Source organism: Bos indicus x Bos taurus, chromosome 6 (assembly GCF_003369695.1).
Source record: "Bos indicus x Bos taurus breed Angus x Brahman F1 hybrid chromosome 6, Bos_hybrid_MaternalHap_v2.0, whole genome shotgun sequence".
Classification (NCBI taxonomy): Eukaryota; Metazoa; Chordata; class Mammalia; order Artiodactyla; family Bovidae; genus Bos; species Bos indicus x Bos taurus.
In genome coordinates, this window is record NC_040081.1 from 34,937,668 (window position 1) to 34,960,645 (window position 22,978).

A 22,978-nucleotide genomic window follows, 5' to 3' on the forward strand; every position below is an offset into this window, starting at 1 on the left:
TCATTCAAGGCCTTCTATCATCAGCCCAAACTGAATCCCTGCTCACTGTACATTCACTGGGCCAGTCATTCAACAGATATACACTGAGTTCCTATGACACACCAAACATTTCGCCACATAACACCAAAATGAACAGAACACAATCTAGTCTTATTCATCAAGGAGCTCATTGTCTAATAAATTCCTTTAATTACCTATGCAAGAAAATGTTCTACAAGGGCAAGCTTGATCTTTTTATTGGGGGCCTGTCAGAAAAAAAGACATATAGAACAAGTATTTACACTATAAGCATTTGTTTTGTATTGATAACTGCTTTACACAGGATGAAATAAGATTCAAATAATGTATCAGAGATCTTTGAATTACTTAACTATTTATCCAAGCTCAGTTAAGTGCCAAAGATTATGATCTTGCTAAACCATGCATATGTACTAAATAAACTTAAATAGGAAAATGATTAAAAGTTATTTTTTTGATAATAGCTTACCAGGAAGTAGAATGTTGTCTGTGTTTCTTTGGGCCCGGCCTATCTGGACAGTTGTCAGGTTCACTGTTGTTTTAAGAGTATTTGGTTTCTTCAGTGATGCTTTTATCTGCTTCTGTGACTTGACAATATTTGCAAGACTACTGGACAATGATTGATTTATATACCAAGTTAAATTAGATAGGGCAATTTGAGTTTTTATTTCAATTACTGATTCCACATATTCTGTCAGACTTGTCTGAAGAAGTTGTATATTTGGTAGGGAATCTTTTATCCTCTTGGGTATGGTAGCATTCAGTTCTGATATACTTCTAGAAGCATCATGACATGTTGTTACTACTTCATAGAGAGTCTTGTTAATTAAAGATAAATTAATAGAAAGATGGATGGATTTTGCTTCCAGTGCTTTAAATCTGGAATTTAATACCTGCAGTTGTAGAGCCTGGTTGCTCTCATTTGTAGCTGCACTGTCTTTTTTTAGTGAAACATAGTAAGGTGTGAGCATCTTGGTCACTTTAGACTCAATGCCTTGCAACCGAGTTTCAAAATTTTTGGAAATTTTTGTGGCTGAGAGTATTTTTTCCTCCAGATGACTTATATTTTGCTGGAATTTTATCACTTGGGAACTGGTTTCATTGAACATTTTGGAAATCTTTTGAAAGTTGGATGGCCTTAGTTTTTCATCTTTAGGAATATATGCAAGGGCCTTGGCAACTTGCAGAACAAAGTTATATCTCTGACTGTCATTGACCAAAATCTGAATAGAGTCATTCAAATGTTGGAATTGAGAAATAAATGTCAATATAGTGTCCATATTTTGGGTACATTTATGATGGATCTCAGGATTATACTTTATTATATTTAAAGTTTCTTTTAATACATAGTTGTCTTGAATGAAATCAATGGCATCATTTACAATGGTTATTGTCTTATTTAGACCATCTTCCATTTCTAAGGCATGTTCATCAATACGTCTCTCTAAGGCATCCCCACGACTCTGTACTTCATTTCTAAGTAAGTTGTATCTTCTTGTAAGTTCTTTGGTAAGTACGTTAAGACTGTTAACAGCACTAGTCAGACTTTCCACTTTTTTCTTTGTAGCTACTACTTCCTTTGGTTGTTCGTAAGTCATTGTCTCTCTCAAGGATGCTCCCTGCTCAAGCAAGGGTTGAAGAATCTCCATATCATAAGTCAAATCATTTAGTTGCTCATTCATTTTGTCCATTTTATTGTCCATTGGAAAGAGAAACTCAATCAATGTTTGGTTTAAAACTTGTAAATTCTCTTCTGTGTCCTTAATTTGAACTTTAAAACCATCTCTGTACTTGGATAACATGTCTTCACATTCCTCCCTGACAGATTCTTTCTCCATCTCCAAAGCAAGGGTAAGATTGTTTATCTTGCTGTCTTGGGCATGCAGATCATCAGATATCTGCAACAACATCAAACCTTGTTTCTTTATATTCTGATGTAGAGTAGATACGTATTCAGTGAAGTTATTGCTAACTGATACAGGAATTGGAACAGTCTTCTGATTTGATACTTGTTCAGTTGATAAAAGATGCTCTTGCACTTCCTTCATTTTAGAAAGGGTCTTGTTGAGGGATTCATAATACAGAATTCTACTGGAGCGCTCCTGTTCTAGAGCATCTTCTAAACGAGTCTGCTTTGCTTCTAGTTCTTTAACAGGCTTCTCACACATAAGGGTCATTTCTTGTCTTATATTTACAATGTGATCTTTCAGGTCCAGTATATCAATTGAAGTAGGCCTATTTTCTTGCATTAAAACAGACTTTTGCTGGACTGCTACTGAAATTACAGATTCATTAACTTGTTGAATTATTTGTCTGACATTTTCAAGTTCCTTGGAGACAGTTGATATAGTCTTGAAGAGCTGCGCTACGGTCTCTTCTATGTCATTTTGAAAAATTTTAAATTGTTCTCTTACTATTTCTTTTACCAGATCATTAATGCTTTTGGACTTTAGGCCTGGAGAAAGAAATAAGAAACAACAGTAAATGACATAGATTTTAACTGTGTAAACTTTTATATCTCTAAAAAGATAAAAGTTTGTGACTAAACATTAATGACATGAAATAAAAATATTTCTTGACTACATTTGCTTATGAAATTTTAAAAAATTACTGGCATTCCTACAAGATGATCACTTCTTAATTGGTAAGTCTGAGGGGGAAAAAATCAGTTGCAGGTAGTACACACTAGAACTGTAGAATTAAGTTTCTTTGGACAAAAAGACATGAAGGAAATACGATGGACTTCAGTGAACAGACCCTTGTATGCAATGATTCTAGCCTTAGTTTTATATGAAAATAAATGGTTTGGGGCTTTCTGCCTTAGTACCTGGTGTTAGCTCGTGACTTTCTAGTACAGTTGACCCTTGGACAAAGCAGGGATTGGGGCACCAGCCCTCTGCACAGCCAAAACTCCACATATTATCTGTAGTGGCCCTCCATTATATCCAAGATTCTTCTGAATCCATGATGGCTCAGTGGTAAAGGACCTGCCTGCCAAAGCAGGAAACATGGTTTGATCCCTAGGTCAGGAAGACCCCCTGGAAAAGGGAATGGCAATTCACTCCAGTATTCTTAGCTGGGAAATCCTGGTGTGCTACAGTCCATGGGGTCATAAAGGAGTTGGACATGACTGAGCAACTAAACAACAAATCTCCGAATCCACAGTTCCACATCCTTAGATTCAACCAACTGACTGTGGATTGTGAGGCACTGTAGTATGTACTACTGAAAAAAGTTTGCTTATGTTTATGTAAGTGGGCCCAGGAGATTCAAACCTATGTTGATAAAGGGTCAACTGTAATTAGGTTTCAGAGCTTGTATTTTGTGCTTCTAAAACTTAATATGTTGACTGCAGAAAGAAATTTCATGAGGTTCCCAAATGAGGAGTAGTAAGAAGTAATAATCACAAAATTCAACAATAGTTCATAATAACAATGAAATAAAAATAATGAGATGTTTGGGGAACCACAAAACTAAGTCAAATGAAGACAGAAATTTAAGATATACATGACCTATCATAACATGATGTTAATTCTTTTTTAGGTGATTTTATTTATTTAATTTTAGTTTGATAATTCTGTACTTAATTTTTTTATTGAAGTATAGTTAATTTATAATATCATTACATTAATGCTTAACAAAAAGGGGAGAGTTTATTAACTTGCCATTAATAAAGTACATGTTAATACTTCCCTTTTAGAAAGAACAGATTGATCACAAGCCAGAATTATGGACATTCAAAAAGCAGCATTAAAAAAAAGGGAAAAGAGGAAAAAACTCTTGAACTATTCAGAATCATTTAAAACAGGAAATAAATATTTTTAAAATGTAAAAACAGACAAACCAGTTACATACAAAAACAGAAAGTGGGAAAACTAAAACATATTTGAGGCATATTTATAGTATGTGGCAATGAAACAGATATAAATGGAAGATATGTCCATTCAAATCCAACAAGTAGCCAACATTTATAATGCAAAATACAGGCAACATATTACAAAGTATTTTAAATTGAAGGTCTGAACTATGGAGTATTGTGAAACAAGTTATGGCTACTATGAGGACTATTCAAGAAAAATAATTAGCAAATAAAAATATATAGTCTTTACATGTCTCTATTTTGTAAGCAAGTTTAAAAAAGTAAGTTGCTTGAGAGGCTTACATAAAACATATTGTGAAAGAACAATTATATCAAATGGAATGATGTATTGCTTGAGCATCTTGATACTTGGTAATTAATGTGGTACAAAGACAAAGCTGTGAATGGATAAATATTTCCTTAGAAATCCTAAACACTAAAGATGAATGTTGTTAATAGATCTTTTAGGCTTTAGGATTTCTAGAGCACAAAATTTACACTTCTAAACCCATTGGACACTGAAATAAACATAGTCTAAAAACTGTAAGTAAGTGAAAATCAACTTGTATGTAATAGAAAAAAAAAAGCATGTGAAGTATGAAATAGTAATCAGTGACACACAGCACCAAAATACTAAAGAAAAGCTAAGTTTATTAGAAAAGATTAAATAGCTGCAGTTAAGATAAATTATACTGACACAGTCTAGCTTTTGCATTTACTAAAATGAACAATTATACCAAGAAAGATTTTTAAGTATTTTTATTTTTTAAATTTTACTTAGCATTTGACACACCACTCATTTATACAACAAATCTTCATTGAGTATATTCTAGATGCTACATAGAAAATGAAATTTGGCCAATGAGATTTATGACATTTAAAACAGAATACGGTAGCTTCGCTGAGTGTAAGGCACCACTTAATAGAAATGATATTTTTATGGCACTTTATATAGAATCATTTAGTCATTTCCTGTTAGTTAAAATCATCTTTAATTTTCACGGCAACAACTAGATGAAACACAATAAAATAATTAAGGTTAGGAATCAGACTTCTCTGAAATTTATAATCTAACAATTTTGGCTTTAAAATGTTTTTCAAGATTGACAAGGTAGGGGCAGTGGTCCTAAGATGGTGGAGGAATAGGACGGGGAGACCACTTTCTCCCCCACAAATTCATTGAAAGAACATTTGAGCGCTGAACAAATTCCACAGAACAACTTCTGAATGCTGGCAGAGGACATCAGGCACCCAGAAAAGCAGCCCATTGTCTTCGGAAGGAGGTAGGACAAAATATAAAAGATAAAAAGAAAGCCAAAAGAGGTAGGGATGGAGATCCGTCCCAGGAAGGGAGGCTTTAAAAAGAGAAGTTTCCAAACGCCAGAAAACAATCTCTCCGGGGGGTCTGTGGCGAGCCTTGGACTCTCAGAGGGCAAAATAACCGGAAGGAAAAATAAATACTTAATTAAAACCCACAGATTATGTGCCTAACAGCAACTCCCACCGGTGCAACAGCCCATATGCTTGCATCCCCCACTAGCAAGCTGGGGAGGAACAGGGAGGAGTGGGCGGCATTGCTTAGGATAAGGACTGGTCCTGAATGCCCTGAGGGCAATCTGAGGAAACTAGCTTGAGATAGCAACCCAGACTGTGGGATAGCTATCCCGTGATCCAGCAAAAAGCCCTAACCACCGCCAGGCACGTTTGCAGAACAAAGGACTGAGCAGAGCTAGCAGGCTGGGAGCGGCCCATGCCCCGCCGGGGACAGGCAGGCGAGCGCAGCCAGAACCTGAAGGGGGCAATCGCGGCCCCAGAGAGGCATCCTATGCCAAACTGCAAACAAACTTCGTTGCTAACCAAGACTTCTTGGGATTCTGGACGGTCAACATCCGCCGGGAGCGTCACAGCCAGAGATCAGCTTCCCAGAAGAGATACATGGCACACCTGAGAAGGCGCGCCCGTTGTACACCCAGAAAACTGAGTGGCTAGGATGGGGGAGGGGATAAGTCACAGCCTTCAACTGGGGGCGACTACGCACCCCAAGAACCTGGTCACCTGAGCTGCTCAGACCTGGGATGGGCGCAAAATGCAGGCCCAACCAAGTCTGTGTCTTTGTGGAGTACCCGAGAACCTGAACCTGAGCGGCTTAGACCTGGGAAGTGCATGCAAACCAGGGCCCACATCAGATAGTTCCCAGCAGAGCAACCTAGAGCCTAAGCAGTGTAGACTGGGAAAGCACACACTCCGTGAGCGGGGGCAAACCCAGTGTGGCTGAATCACTGTGAACACATGCCAGTGATATTTGTTTGCAGTGTTCCTCCCTCCCCAAAGCACGACTGAACAAGCGAGCCTAAAAAAAGTGACCATCACCACGCCCCTTGTGTCAGGGTGGAAATTAGACACTGAAGAGACTAGCAAACAGAAGAAGCTAAAATAAACAGAGGGAACCGCTTTGGAAGTGACAGGTGCAATGGATTAAAACCCTATAGTTAGCACCGACTACATAGGTAGGGCCTATAAACCATGAGAAGTACAAGCCAGACCAAGGAACTATCTGAAAATGAACTGACCCCACACTGTCCACAACAGCTCCAGAGAAAGTCTTATATTATCATTTTTTAAATTAAAAAAATATATTTTATTTTATTTTTTTGTTATTTTTAAGTCCCCATTACTCCTTTAATTTTCATTTTTATAACCTACTATTACCTTGCAAAAAAAAAAAGAAAGAAAGAAAGACAGACCCGATTTTTAAAGCAAACTTCAAAACCAAAAGCTGGTTCTTTGAGAGGATAAATAAAACTGACAAACCATTAGCCAGATTCATCAAGAAACAAAGGGAGAAAAATCAAATCAACAAAATTAGAAATGAAAATGGAGAGATCACAACAGACAACACAGAAATACGAAGGAACATAAGCGACTATTATTCGCAACTATATGCAAATAAAATGGACAACTTGGAAGAAATGGACAAATTCTTAGAAAAGTACAACTTTCCAAAATTGAACTAGGAATAAATAGAAAATCTTAACAGACCCATTACAAGCACAGAAATTGAAACTGTAATCAGAAATCTTCCAGCAAACAGAAGCCCAGGTCCAGGCGGCTTCACAGCTGAGTTCTACCAAAAATTTAGAGAAGAGCTAACATCTATTCTACTCAAACTCTTCCAGAAAATTGCAGAGGAAGGTAAACTTCCAAACTCATTCTATGAGGCCACCATCACCCTAATACCAAAACCTGACAAAGCTGCCACACAAAAAAAGAAAACTATAGGCCAATATCACTGATGAACATAGATGTAAAACTCCTTAACAAAAGTCTAGCAAACAGAATCCAACAACATATTAAAAAGATCATACATCATGACCAGGTGGGCTTTATCCCAGGGATGCAAGGATTCTTCAATATTCACAAATCAATCAACGTGATACACCACATTAAAAAATTGAAAGATAAAAACCATATTACTTTCTCAATAGATGCAGAGAAAGCCTTTGACAAAATTCAACATCCATTTATGATATAAACCCTCCAGAAAGCAGGCATAGGAGGAACATACCGCAACATAATAAAAACTATATATGATAAACCCACAGCAAACATTATCCTCAATAGTGAAAAATTGAAAGCATTTCCCCTAAAGTCAGGAACAAGACAAGGGTGCCAACTCTCACCACTACTATTCAACATAGTTTTGGAAGTTTTGGCCACAGCAATCAGAACAGAAAAAGAAATAAAAGGAATCAAGACTGGAAAAGAAGTAAAGCTCTCACTGTTTGCAAATGACATGATGCTCTACATAGAAAACCCTAAAGACTCCACCAGAAAATTACTAGAGCTAGTCAATGAATATAGTAAAGTTTCAGGATATAAAATCAACACAGAGAAATCCCTTGCATTCCTATACACTAACAATGAGAAACAGAGAAATTAAGGAAACAATTCCATTCACCATTGCAATGAAAAGAATAAAATACTTAGGAATATATCTACCTAAAGAAACAAAAGACCTATACATAGAAAACTATAAAACACTGGTGAAAGAAATCAAAGAGGACACTAATAGATGGAGAAATATACTGTGTTCATGGATTGGAAGAATCAATATAGTGAAAATGAGTATACTACCCAAAGCAATCTATAGATTCAACGCAATCCTTATCAAGCTACCAATGGTATTTTTCAGAGAACTAGAACAAATAATTTCACGGTTTGTATGGAAATACAAAAAAACCTCGAATAGCCAAAGCAATCTTGAGAAAGAAGAATGGAACTGGAAGAATCAACCTGCCTTACTTCAGTCTCTATTACAAAGCCCCAGTCATCAAGACAGTATGGTACTGGCACAAAGACAGAAATGTTGATCAATGGAACAAAATAGAAAGCCCAGAGATAAATCCACACATCTATGGACACCTTATCTTTGACAAAGGCGGGAAGAATATACAATGGAGAAAAGACAATCTCTTTAACAAGTGGTGCTGGGAAAACTGGTCAACCACTTGTAAAAGAATGAAACTAGAACACTTTCTAACACCATACACAAAAATAAACTCAAAATGGATTAAAGATCTAAACGTAAGACCAGAAAATATTAAACTCCTAGAGGAAAACATAGGCAAAACACTCTCTGACATAAACCACAGCAGGACCCTCTATGACCCACCTCCCAGAATATTGGAAATAAAGGCAAAAATAAACAAATGGAACATAATTAAAATTAAAAGCTTCTGCACAACAAAGGAAACTATAAGCAAGGTGAAAAGACAGCCTTCAGAATGGGAGAAAACAATAGCAAATGAAGCAATGGACAAATAATTAATCTCAAAAATATACAAGCAACTCTGGTAGCTCAATTCCAGAAAAATAAAAGACCCAATCAAAAACTGGGCCAAAGAACTAAACAGACATTTCTCCAAAGAAGAGATACAGATGGCTAACAAACACATGAAAAGATGCTCAACATCACTCATTATCAGAGAAATGCAAATCAAAACCACAATGAGGTACCATTTCAGGCCAGTCAGAATGTCTGTTATCCAAAAGTCTACAAGCAATAAATGCTGGAGACGCTGTGGAGAAAAGGGAACCCCCTTACACTGTTGGTGGGAATGCAAACTAGTACAGCCACTATGGAGAACAGTGTGGAGATTCCTTAAAAAACTGGAAATAGAACTGCCATACGACCCAGCAATCCCACTACTGGGCGTACACACCAAGGAAACCAGAATCGAAAGAGACATGTGTACCCCAATGTTCATCGCAGCACTGTTTATAATAGCCAGGACATGGAACCAACCTAGATGTCCATCAGCAGATGAATGGATAAGAAAGCTGTGGTACATATACACAATGGAATATTACTCAGCCATTAAAAAGAATATATTTGAATCAGTTCTAATGAGATGGATGAAACTGGAGCCTATTATACAGAATGAAGTGAGCCAGAAAGGAAAACATCAATATGGTATACTAACACATATATATGGAATTTAGAAAGAAGGTAACAATAACCCTGTATGTGAGACAGCACAAGAGACACAGATGTATTGAAAAGTCTTTTGGATTCTGTGGGAGAGAGCAAGGGCAGGATGATATGGGAGAATGGCACAGAAACATGTAAAATATCATATGTGAAACGAATTGCCAGTCCAGGTTTGATGCATGATACAGGATGCTCTGGGCTGGTGCACTGGGATGACCCAGAGGGATGGTACAGGGAGGGAGGTGGGAGGGGGGTTCAGGATGGGGAACACATGTACACTCATGGTGGATTCAAGTCAATGTATGGCAAAACCAATAGAATATTGTAAAGTAAAATAAATTAATTAATTTAAAAAGAAAAAAAATATTGACAAGGTAAAATAAAACTTAAGTGTAACTGAATTTATTAATTGTGAATAATAGCAACAGTAACAACAGATTTTAAACAGGGAAAGCAGCATGATCTGAAAATCAGGAAAAGAATGAAAATAGGTGAAAACACTGTAAATAGGTATAAAATTCAGTACAGAATCCTGAACAAAGTAATTATGAAAAAAATAAACAATAAAAGTAACAATTCATGCTTTAAAATTTTAATGGAAAACTACATTGGGTAAAGGGTAAAAATTATAGCTAGTGTCTGAAAAGGAATCAAACAGATTATTAGCTTTAAAAACTTGTTTCAGGAAAACAAGCTTTTCAGATAATATTCATATAATTTGTTACTATAGAAACATCTGTGCAAGAATCTAACTTTTGCAAAAATATGTCAAAATGCCTTATGTCAATATTTGAGGGAGCACATCATTTTCAGTGTAGTTTGATTCTGTTTCATGTGACTCAATGTGCTACTACTTCCTAACAATTCGATATTGTATATGGTAACTTAAGAGATATATCTGATATCAGATATCTTGGCATGTCCCTCCTGTGGCTGTGAACACATGGTCTATTCATAACATTTAGATAACTCTAAAAGTGTTGGGGCATTTGATTTTAAACAGTTTCTCCAGCTCCTAGCAGATAAAGCAGTGCCTCTCGGTCTGATGTAGTGTAAGTGAGAGAAGGGTCATGGTTTTGCTGGGAAAGTGCAGTACCTTGGGGGTGAATTTAGCTCTTGTTCCCTGTATGAACATTCATTAACTGCAAGCCCTCTGGTTCTTTTAATTGATTGGGCTCAGCTCACAATTAATGCCTCCTATTGAAGAGGAACTGTTGTTGTTACTATGAATGCATATTTTTCCTGTGTCAGGGCCAGTTTTTTTGTTAGTAGGTTCACAAAAGGCTGTTGACAGGCCTAATTCTCTCAGGTTATGATAACTAAATTTTGTTAAACAAATTTTATTATGATGGTTATAGTTGATTGTGTACTGTTTCTATTTAACTTCTTTCTCATGCTATCACTTCAGGGAAAATATATTCCTTTCTTATGCTTGCTATGAGTTTTAGCCATAGGGGACATACCAGAAATGTAAGACAGAGTCTTTCTTTCAGTTGGTTAATAGCACTAATAATTTACATGACTGAAAAAATAATGATGGCTCTGTACTAGTAAATGATATGGAAATCTTCACCTTTTTATTTCTTTTATTTGTGAACCACATAAAATAGAAAAAAAAATAACATGAGTGGTAGAAATGGGATGAACAGTGCATATTTTTTATGTACAAAATAAAGTGAAAGGACAAGTAATCCTGAAACTTGGAAACATACAATAAACCCAGTGACTTGAGATGCTCCTAGTAACCAAAACACATGTCTAGAATATCCGTGGTCTACCTGAAATCTCTTTGCCAAATTAAGTCCTCCTGATCCATTACTTATCAGTTGACTTGGTTTTTCTTTGTAGAAGCCTTCCCTGATCCCCTTAGATTGGATTTATTGAAATTATCAAGGGGTCCTATTGTATTGCTACCGTACCAATTACTCACTATGCATAAAACTCTCTGGTAGGCAGAATAATGCTGCCCCTAAGATGTTCAGTCCCTAATCGCCTAAACCTGTGAATATGTTACCTTCCATAGCATCTTGACAGATATGATTAAGGTTAAGAACTTTGAAATGAGGAGATTATCCTGGATTATCCAGATGGGTCCAGTGTAATCATATGTGTCCTTAATGAGGAAGAAGGCAGAAGAGTGGGTCTGAGAGCTGCCATGAGGACTCAACAGCTGTTGAGTTGGCTTTTGCAAATGGAGGAAGAAGACCATGAGCCAAGAAATGCAGTAGCCTCTAGAAGCTGAGAACAAATTTAGTCATCAATAAAATGGACCCTCAATCCTACAATTGCAAAAAAATGAATTCTAACAACTCAAATGAACAGGAAATGGATTATCCTGCAGATCTCCAGAAAGAAACAGAGACTGCTAATTCAAGAGCACAAAATTCAGGCAAAACTGACTCAGATTTCTATGAATAATGACCTGATGGAATTTAGAATATATTTTATTGATTATATTCCATGAGCTAGTTTCTGGGGTAATAATATATTTTAGATTTATTCTCAATATCTTTATCAATATTAAGACATTCATGGATCTATGTGCCTTGATAAGCTTCCCTTGACTGCATCTTTATCTTGAACTGCATCTTTATCTTGAACTGGAAACCACAATGGAAGCAGATTAAGTATAGCTCATTTTAACTATAAAGGAATACAGATAGGGCTATAACTAGGTACACAATGTCAGTACGTCAGATGAAATAGTCAAAGATTTGTCTGTATTAGTAAAAATATATTTAGATGGTTCACATTATTTCAGAAATTAAGGGATTTTAAAGTATCTTATTCCCCCAAAAAATCTGTTTTAGAATTCTCTACCTCCCAATCTAAAGAAAAGATCTTAAAATGATGTGGGAAAAGATAAATGAGTCTTTTGCCTTCTGTCTCAACTAAATGAATAATTTACTTTTACCTTTTAGAAAAGATTTAAATTCCCCGGCTTTGTCTTCATTGATTTTCTCTTCTAGTGAGGAATATGTGCTCCTTACATCACTCACAGCCAAAGAAATATTGTCAATCTTCTTCTGCAGAAGGGCTAGTTTCACTGCCTGGTAGTTCATCTGGTCAGTCATTTTTTGTGTCACTGCTGATATATAAGATGAGAAAATAGGAAACATTTAAAAATTCATATTTAAAACCACTCAAATCTCATGATAGATTGTGTGGTAATTCAGATAAACCATGTTTGTGCTTCATATTTGAAAATATAGATTATATATACTTGGCAAATGGCATCCTAAATTTTATGCTATTTAGGGGAAGAAATTTGTAAAAAGCCACTCAAATCATGAGAGAGAAAGAGATTCAGAATTTGGTTAGAATCACTTTATCAAACAATGATACTTTCCATAACTTTACATGTGATTTCAATAATTCAAGGAGGGTTTCATTGTATTTTGTGAAAATACTGAAGTTTGACCCCTTAACAAAAATTGAGTACAGTTTATAAGCTATATTCACCTGAATTCTTAAAGAGATTCCCTTAAATCAGATTCCTCAATTTGAGTGCCTTGTTTTATATGACTAGATATATGCCAAACATAGATGTTTTTAGCAGTAACCAACTTTATGTTTCTAAGAGATGAAGCCTAAAAGGAATGGTGAAATATTTATTAGAAATATGAGAAAGTATGTGACATGCCAACTTTAGATCAACATGATATTCTTGTTGATTCTGAGCCACAGTTCTTTGCCCTAGTCTGTGATCAATACACCTTGGCAATCTCTTATCAAACAAGGGAAGAAAGGCTTCTCAGCTGCTTTAAAATGATCAAGTCCTTCCATCCATGCCAAAGTTCTTCCATAATTGTACTCTTTGGAGGACAATAATGTGATTTAAATTTGAAAACCTGTGAATTCCTTACAACCTAGTGTGATAGCATTTCTGTTCCCTTCTGTGTCTGTAAAGAGAGCTCCAATAATTACACATGTTCCTTTCATGCTGGGAACCAGCAATTCATTCAGTTTCACCTAATACACAGCAGCAGTAGAAAAGGGTCAAGAGGTACGTTAATGTGTCATCATCAAACATTTGACAGGCAAGTGATGTATTGTTTGTAAGTCTTCATAAATAGAGTTGACAATGATTGGGTTAGGGACAATAGTAATTACAATCTGTGACCTGGGTCACCACAGTCTTGGGGCTGCTGCTCCAATGTTCCTCTGCCAACAGCCGCGTGACTTTCAGCCTGTTTGCTGTGTATCAGCTGCTGTTGTTCCTGGGCTAGATAGAAGCAAAAAGAGAAGAGAGAGAGAGTTAAGCACTGGGTTTACCTCATTTTTTTCCAGTCCTGAGCAGCAATGTGGCTAACATGCATTTTCACATGTACTGAAGCATGATGGTCATGGTCCGATATGACTGCAGAGTGAGCGGCTCTGCCCCCATCCACATTGGTACCATATTATTGGTACTGGAAGTGCAAGATTCTAGTTCTCTTTGAAAAAAGTAAAATTATTCAGGTTTCCTTGTAATTGAAAATGGATGATAGTTTGGGGAAGCTGTGTAAACTTGGGGATATATACTGCTAGTATAATTGAGGGGACCTTAAACTCAGCTGTGTTAAAAGCTGTAGCAACTTTCTAAGTGGACTGTCTCAAAGATGGTCTGCTTAACAAAGCAATTTCCAACTGGTGGCCACTTGAAAGTAAGGGAGAGCTACAAGTGCTTTACTAAGAGAATATTTGCTTAATAGTGCCACTTAAATGGATTTTCCCCAGATTTTTAAGAAATACATAGGTTCAAAACAGAAACACTGTAAGTAAAAGCAAACCATTACAGGGCATGTCTAAAGGGTACCAAGCAGTAAAATCAGTGAAATTTCAGAAAAATAGAAATTCTTATAAAATAAATTTACTCTCTTAAAACATTGCTTCTTTTTTCCCACGAATCAAACAATATTTTAAATGGGAATATAATTTTTCACTGGGGAAAACAATTTAGAGGAAGATTTATTAAAAATATTGAACACATCAAGTAATATATGTCTGTAATTTTCAGACTTCTAATGAACAAATTTATTCATTGAGGTCTGAATGTCAGACACGAGAAAACAAGTGTTTGGTATCTGACTGTGTTTCTTCCCATGTGAAATTATGTACCAATGAAATTGCACTTCTGGCATATGTTAATTATTCTCCGTAAGGATATGTCGCTGTGACAATAATACTAAATCATCTCTACTTCATAGAAAGTATATATACTTGGTGCTAATTTCACTTAGTCTCTATTGTTGGATTAAATTTTGCATTGCTTTCTTTAGGGCACTGAGCTAAATTAATGAATCTCCATTCATGTCCGGAGTTTTTGTTTTGATTTTCTTCTCTCCACTGATTAATAAATAGCCTGGCATAATTTTTAACTTATTTGGTGGAAGAAGACAATATGTAGCTTGGGGAAAAGTGTATGCATTTGGGAGCCATGGTAGGTGGTGAAGAGTATTAACTTTATGCTAGATCCTAGCAGTAAAATTATTATAGCCCCAATTCAAATTAATTTATAGAAATATGTGTTAAATAATTATATAATTTTAAAAATCAAGATACCTTCTGATGTAATAAAGCATTTTCTTGGCAGCTAAAATCTATCTACTTAAGAGTGTTACTAAAGAGTAAAGCATTGGTTTTCAAACCAGGGTCCCTGAATCAGCAGTATCAGCATCACCTAGGAGTTTTAAAAATACAACTTCTGGGCACCCCCCACAGACCTGCTAATTTAAGAAACCCTGGAGTGAGGCAAAAATCTGTGCTTTAACAAGCTCTCCAGTTGATTCCAGTGCACACTGAAGTTTGTGAATCACTGGAATTAAATCCATCTATCAAGATAAATCATTCTTACAAACTTTCCACCTCACTACCTTACCCGTTCCTCTTAGCCGTGCAAGAGTGTTCTGGATATAGCCTTGTATTTATAGCAAAAGGGAAAGGTGGGTTTAGCAAAATGAACAAATGGTCTTTTCATTTTTTTACTGCTAACCTTTCTGAGCCAGATCATAGGAGAACAAAAAGAGCTGGTGCATTGGAATGCACGCCACAACCTGGTAGGTAGAGCATTTTGTTGGGAAGCAATGTGTGATTACGGTGAAAACAAAGACCACATATTTTGTGGCATACAAACACAGTTGCTCTTCAAACTTATTTTTCTATTATTAACTTTTAAAGCATATTATGTTCTTGCTTTTCTTCTTTTTTCCTAACATTTCTTTAGACTAGTAGTTTTTTGTTATGGATGGAAATCAGAAGTGATTGTTAACTTTGAAACCAAGTGTCAACATTCTGTCCATCACCCTTGCCCCGTCTGAAGATTATGAATCGTAGCGCTGTTCTGGGGAATTGAGAATGTGTATATATAGTTCTTTAAACTCTGCAGGTGATTTAAATGCATGACTGTGGTTAAGAACCATTAATTTAGAACAAATTTCAAAATTTTCTAATTCTAATAAATAAAGTCAATGTTATAAGGCAGAAAATACCAGATTTTTCTTTTTTCTTTTTTTTAAAGAAAACACCAGATGTTTTTAAGTTAAAAATTGCAATCCAGATTGCAATTGGATTAATCTTCAGAAATTTTTAAACAACTACTAGCTTTGTTGATAACAAGAGTACATGTTAAAGACTTGATTTAGTAAGTGAATTAAAACCTTTAGTCTCCTACCATTCCATAGACAAGCAGACCTTTATAAGGAGTAAGTGAAGTGAGGTGGATGTGGAGGGTGGTTTTCACAGTTCCCATTCCCTACTATAGATAATACTATTCTCAGTGTTAGGACACACAATCCCCGAAGAGAGGTTCCTAAGTGTGTGCATGTGAAGTCTTTGAGCCACCTACCCAGCAATCAAATCTAGAGCCCACTGACAATTTCAGTATGTCTCAGAAATAAAAGGGCCTTTCCACTCAAAGCCTAGGCTATAGCACCTCACTGTTATCTGGTAACATCCCACAAAGCCCTAACTCCAAACCTGTATTCAGTCAGTATACACCAATGTGACCTAGCAATTATTAAAATATTGAAATACAGCCATACATACTGGAAAATATATTATGACAAAGTGTAATAACTCATAAGCACTTCTCTAGTGCCTCAGTGGTAAAGAATTTGCCTGCCAATGCAGGAGACATGGTTTTGATCCCTAGGTCAGGAAGATCCCCTGGAGAAGGAAATGGCAACCCGCTCCAGTATTCTTGCTTGGGAAATCCCATGGATAGAGAGCCTGGTAAGCTACAATCCATGGGGTTGCAAAAGAGTTGGATACAACTTAAACAACAATAACTGATCAACTTAGTTTAAAAAAATTGCAATATTAAATTACTCCAAGTTAATTGTGTATGTGTGATAAAAGATATATCTTGTAGGATACATGATCAATGGAATTCCTTTTATAACGTCTGAACTGTTTTCACAACTAGTAATTTGTTGGGTCCGTTTTATGCACTACATAATAGTAATGGTAGTCGCTCAGTTGTGTCTGACTCTTTGGGACCCCACCAACTGTAGCCTGCCAGGCTCCTCTGTCCATGGGATTCTCCAGGCAAGAATGGAGTAGCCTGCCATTCTCTTCTCCAGAGGATCTTCCTGACCCAGGGGTCAAACCCAAGCCTTCTGCGTTACAGGCAGATTCATTAGTTTAAGGAGATTCCTTAATCGATGTACTATATCGGTTTTTTGACAGACATCAGTTTCTTATTTTGGAGAAGGAAATGGCAACCCACTCCAGATTTCTCCCCTGGAAAATCCCATGAAAAGAGGAGCCTGGTGGGTTACAGTCCATGGGGTTGCAAAGAATGGGATACAACTGAGCACTCACACACACAATTTCTTATTAGGTGTGATTTATGTAGTAGTTAGAATTTCTAAATTGTTTGGTGCTTACTTTAGTTTACTTTCTAGCACATACTAATTGTTCTCAATACATCAGCTCAGTTCAGTTCAGTTGCTCAGTCGTGTCTGACTCTTTGCGACTCCATGAATCGCAGGACATCAGGTCTCCCTGTCCATCACCAACTCCTAGAGTTCACTCAAACTCATGCCCATCGAGTCGGTGATGCCATCCAGCCATCTCATCCTCTGTCGTCCCCTTCTCCTCCTGCCCCCAATCCCCCCCCAGCATCAGAGTCTTTTCCAATGAGTCAACTCTTTGCACGAGGTGGCCAAAGTATTGGAGTTTCAGCTTTAGCATCAGTCCTTCCAATGAACATTCAGGATTGATCTCCTTTAGAATGGACCAGTTGGATCTCCTTGTAGTCCAAGGGACTCTCAAGAGTCTTCTCCAACACCACAGTTCAAAAGCATCAATTCTTCAGTGCTCAGCTTTCTTCACAGTCCAATTCTCACATCCATACATGACCACTGGAAAAACCATAGCCTTGACTAGATGGACCTTTGTTGGCAAAGTAATGTCTCTGCTTTTGAATATGCTATCTAGGTTGGTCATAACTTTCCTTCCAAGGAGTAAGCGTCTTTTAATTTCATGGCTGCAGTCACCATCTGCAGTGATTTTGGAGCCCCCCAAAATAAAATCTGACACTGTTTCCACTGTTTGCCCATCTATTTCCCATGAAGTGATGGGACCAGATGCCATGATCTTCATTTTCTGAATGTTGAGCTTTAAGCCAACTTTTTCACTCTCCTCTTTCACTTTAATCAAGAGGCTTTTGAGTTCCTCTTCACTTTCTGCCATAAGGGTGGTGTCATCTGCATATCTGAGAAATATTGATATTTCTCCCGGCAATCTTGATTCCAGCTTGTGCTTCTTTCAGCCCAGCGTATCTCATGATGTACTCTGCATATAAGTTAAATAAACAGGGTGACAATATACAGCCTTGACGTACTCCTTTTCCTATTTGGAATCAGTCTGTTGTTCCATGTCCAGTTCTACCTGTTGCTTCCTGACCTGCATATAGGTTTCTTAAGAGGCTGGTCAGGTGGTCTGGTGTTCCCATCTCTTTCAGAGTTTTCCACAGTACATAGATTTTACTAAATATTATTTATGAATTTATAATAAATTATTAAAAACACTGGAAAAGAGACAAAGGTTTAAATTTTCAAAGTATTTTAGATATCATGAGTGGGAATTTTTTGAACCTTAGAAAAAAATAGAAATGTTATCAATAATGAGCCAAGTCCTGGATTATCTAATGATACAGTGCAAATATCAGTCTGGAACATCTTTTGATATATAAGATATCAAAATCAAAAATAACAAATCAATATCAAAAATAAATTATATTTTAAAATATAATATGTATTTTTGAAATAAAATCCACTTGATTTTCAATACAAATTAGTGAACTGTTTTTTTTTTTTTAGTCCCTATGTTGTGTCCAACTCTGTTGTTGACTCCATGGACTGTAGCCCATCAGGGTCCTTTGTCCATGGAATTTTCCAGGCAAGAATACTGGAGTGGGTTGCCATTCCCTTCTCCAGGGGATCTTCCTGACCCTGGGATCACATCCTCCTTTCCTGCATTGGCAGGTGTGTTCTTTACCACTCAACAACCACAGAAGTCCATCAGTTTTTACTTAATATATAAATGTAGACTTCAAATAACGATCTAAATTTGTATCATTAAAAATTACTAGACTTTTTTTGTCTTCAATGACATTTAATTTCTGTTAAAATTAATTTGTGATCAAGAGAAAAATATTAAAGAACTTTATGAAATTGCATGTGTGCTAAGTCACTTCAGTCATGTCTGACTCTTTCAGACCCTATGGACTGTAGCCTGCCAGGCTCCTCTGTCCATGGATCCTCCAGGCAGGAATACTGGAGCGGGTTGCCACTTCCTTCTCCATGGGATCTTCCCAACCCAAGGATCAAACCCATATGTCTTATGTCTCCTTGGAAGGTGGGTTCTTTACCACTAGAACCCACCAATTAGTTTCATGAAATAAGCTTTTGTAATGATAAAAATTTTCAAGTAAAGTAAAGCCTTTGAAATAAAAAACTTCAAAAACACTATCAAATATGTTAGTAAAATTCAATAAAATAAGAATTTTAGAAAAAATTAGAACTTTTAACATCATCATGAAATTCAGATCAGTTTTATGTTTAACATTTGGAAAACAAGGTTTTTTTTTTTTTACAGAAAGGAAAAGGAGAATTGGTTTTCATAAATGATATTCTAAATCTTTTTTTAACTTTATAAGGAAAAAATTATTTCCCTTTTAAACTGAAAATAACATGAAAACTGATAAAAGATATTTTAGATATGAAAAATGTTTACAGATACTACTTAACACAAAAATTAATACAGGAGAAATTACATGAGAAAATACAGATTTTCTAATAACTTATGTGAAAATGAAATTTTTATGACAAGACTCAAAAGTATAATGTTTAAGCACCTTGATTTATGATGCCCTAAGTTTGATTAAATGTTTGCTGAGCTCTATGAATTGATTAAATAGGACATTCCTATAAGAATTTTTATGGTTTAGTTAATAATAAATATATTGAATATTTAAAAATACACACAGAAATAATGAAAAAACATAATGCAATCACTGTTAACTCAGTGGTGTCTAGTAGATAATTCAGTCACGTGGCAATACCATTGATATTAAAAGAAATTATAAACTTACTGAGATTTCATGTCACTCATGGCTCTAAATCTGATGAAGAAGTCTTTAAAACAGACAGAGGCAGTTACCTATATTAAATCATATCTCTGATGGGGAGATCATTTAGCTGGTGTCATCCATGCCAAAAAAAAAAGAGCACATCAAAATTTATAGAAATTAATAAATTGCTTAGAATTTATTTGAATGATACAATGACTGATTTGTGTTATGATTTATATTATTTGGTATATAGTTTTATAATATAAATAACATATACACTGGAGTGGGTTGCCATTTCCTCCTCCAGGAGTAACTTAAGAAAATAAAGTAATATTCTTAATTTTTGATTTTTATATTGATTTATATATTAATTGATACCAAATTAGTTGTCAATTTTTTTAATATAAACCCTGTCCCTTGCCACCACATCACCATAATCAAGAGGCAGATTGAGGCAATCATGATCCTGACTAAAGTGGAGTAACCGCAATAAAAATTGCAGTAGCATTTTACACAGTACATTCCCAAGGGTTTAAAATACGATGCTAAAAGTTTTCATTACAAATTATAAGGCATTATTTTATATTGCATTATATTTTAATGAAATTGGGTCTCTTCTCTTTACAAAGTATTAAATCTTGCATATTTAATGTGGAGATTGTAATATTCTATTTCATTGACTGTTCCTGATTTGGAAAGTACCAGCAAAAAGAGAGTCGTACACACACACACACACACACTCACACAAGAGGAAGTGAAGGGTATTCTATGTGTGTTGGGTCCTATTGGAGGCAGAGTACTTCATCCAATTATGGTTGTCTCTTTGCCACTCACTCCAGGCCAGATCCTGAATGTGCAAGAAGTGAAAACAAACCTAGGTAAGAGGTAAAGGGTCAAGAACAGAAAGGAGGTATACAAAAAGACTTTAAGTGTAATTTTCTATTCACCTTAGGGTCAAAAGAATTTCAAGTAAGTTTCATTCATGCAATCTGGAAAAATGCTATTGCATTGCCAATGAGAGAATAGTAAGTGACATACTAGAGCAAATCAGCAAATTAGAAATAAAAAGATAAGAAAAAATTTTAGAATAAGAAAATGGGAGAAGAGAATTAAATAAAGCTTTCAGAAAGTCTCAGGTGGTAAAGAATCTGCCTGCAATGTGGGAGACCCAGGTTTGATCCCTGGGTCTGGAAGATCCACTAGAGCAGGGACTGGCTACCCACTTTGGTATCTTTGCCTAGAGAATTCCATGTACAGAGGCTACAGTCCATGGGGTTCACAAGGTGTCAGACATGACTGAGTGACTAACACTTCAGGAAGAAAAAGAGAAATAAACCAAAAAGGATAAAGATTAACAGAGAAATATTGACTGAAGTCTTTAGTTTTCTTGCATACTCATCTTTGGTGCTTCATTCCTCAGCATGTAGAAATATTTTTATGAAATAACAGTTAATATTTCTCCATATATATATTTAATTTACTTTTTATTTAAGGATAATTGCTTTACAGAAGTTTGTTGTTTTCTGTCAAAACTCAACATTATCCCCTCCCTTTTGAAATTCCCTCCTATCTCCCTCCCCATCCCACCCCTCTAGGTTGATACAGAGCCCTGTTTGAGTTTCCAGCCACTATGGAAGATGGTATGGAGATTCTTAAGAAATCTAGGAATATTTTTCTATATGTTTTAAAGTTTTAAAAAGACTGATTTGAAAGAAAATGTAAGTGGAAAGAAACCCTTTCAATATTGAATGGCAAAAACTAATGTGATTACATGTGTGTGTGTGCATAAAACTTCGCATTTGCTCTTAGCTATAGTTATTTTTAATTAATTGTTTTAGGAGGAAATGGATGAAGAATTTTACTCCTAAGTAAAAGAAACAACCATTAAGCACCACAAAAGATCTTTGAGATCCAATTGTTGTATGAACCTCTTTTCTGTGGAATTCATTGGATGGGGTCTCTGCCAAGGCTGTTAAAAACCTGAAATGCCTGTTTAACAAATTCAATAGTTTGTTATCTTTTCTTAGCTCTGTTTGTTGACTGGAGTTCAATACTTGCATTCATTCCAATTTATTTCTTGGGATTTAGATGGTAGAGAAGCACTGATATGATCTCTGAGAGTGGAGTCAGTTACTCTCCTGTGATAAAATTCCTGGTTGATCGATGCTCTTTTATTTTTTCATTTAGCAATCTTTCTGTCTTCCTTATGTATTCTCTACCACAGGACTGCCACGATTCTAGGTTTTCCAGGCAATCTTCTTATCTTGCGCTTAAGCAGAGACCTTTGTTTTATTCCATAGGTACAAATTTCTTTTTTTCTTGATCCTTTCTAAGAGATTGGTGCTAAGACAGAAGGACATTTATTTAATTGAATAATTAATTCATTTTTTTCAATCAATTTTTTCAATCAATAATTAATAATTAATTCTAATAATAATTAGAATAATTCTACCCAGATCTTTATGTTCTTCTGATTTTTAAAAAGTTCAATGTATTTTAAAAATTGGATTTCTTTTTTCTCTTTTCCCAATATAATTACTCTTTTTTTTCCTTGCACTAGAATCTCTGATCTTGGTGGATCAGGGCTTAAGAGAAGCAAGGTCAGCAAGTGTCAAGAACAACCATCCCTTTATTAGGTGATTTTCCTTTTTTTCTTTTAATTAGACAGGTGTTATTTTTGAGTTTTTCTTCCTTCCAGGCTTTTGAGGCATATAGAGGAAGTCATTAATGGTGTCTCAGTAATGAGGAAGCTTGCTGTCTCCACCTTAGAACCAGACACCTTCCTGTGTGGTTTGACAAGGCCAGTTTGCAGCTGATCCTTTGATATTAACTGAACACTGCATGATGATGTTGAGTACATATGTAAACATTTACTGAGATTTAGTAGCTAAATAGAAGAATACAGTTTGATGCAACAAAAGTACATTGTGTTTTTTGACTAAACGTATCATACTATCATTGAGCAGAGGAGGTAATGTTCTTTTTCAGGGGAAGGCATTAATCACCACCAAGAACTAGATATGCAAAAATATAAGAAATGTAGTTTTTTTCG

At 35.8% G+C, this 22,978-nt stretch overlaps 1 protein-coding gene across 2 annotated transcripts in view; it reads right to left on the reverse strand.

The window, feature by feature from the left end:
* The window catches only part of MMRN1 (multimerin 1), a 93,618-nt gene that overhangs the window by 20,670 nt on the left and 49,970 nt on the right, over positions 1-22,978 (reverse strand). Inside the window, exons 5-7 of one of the 2 annotated variants that reach the window (XM_027544068.1) lie at positions 13,492-13,593; positions 12,283-12,453; positions 488-2,473 (exon numbers count right to left, since the gene is read on the reverse strand). In XM_027544068.1, the coding sequence (XP_027399869.1) occupies positions 488-2,473; positions 12,283-12,453; positions 13,492-13,593 (2,259 nt within the window). Of the gene's footprint in view, positions 1-487; positions 2,474-12,282; positions 12,457-13,491; positions 13,594-22,978 lie in introns of both variants that reach the window. The other variant, XM_027544066.1, reaches the window with a different exon arrangement.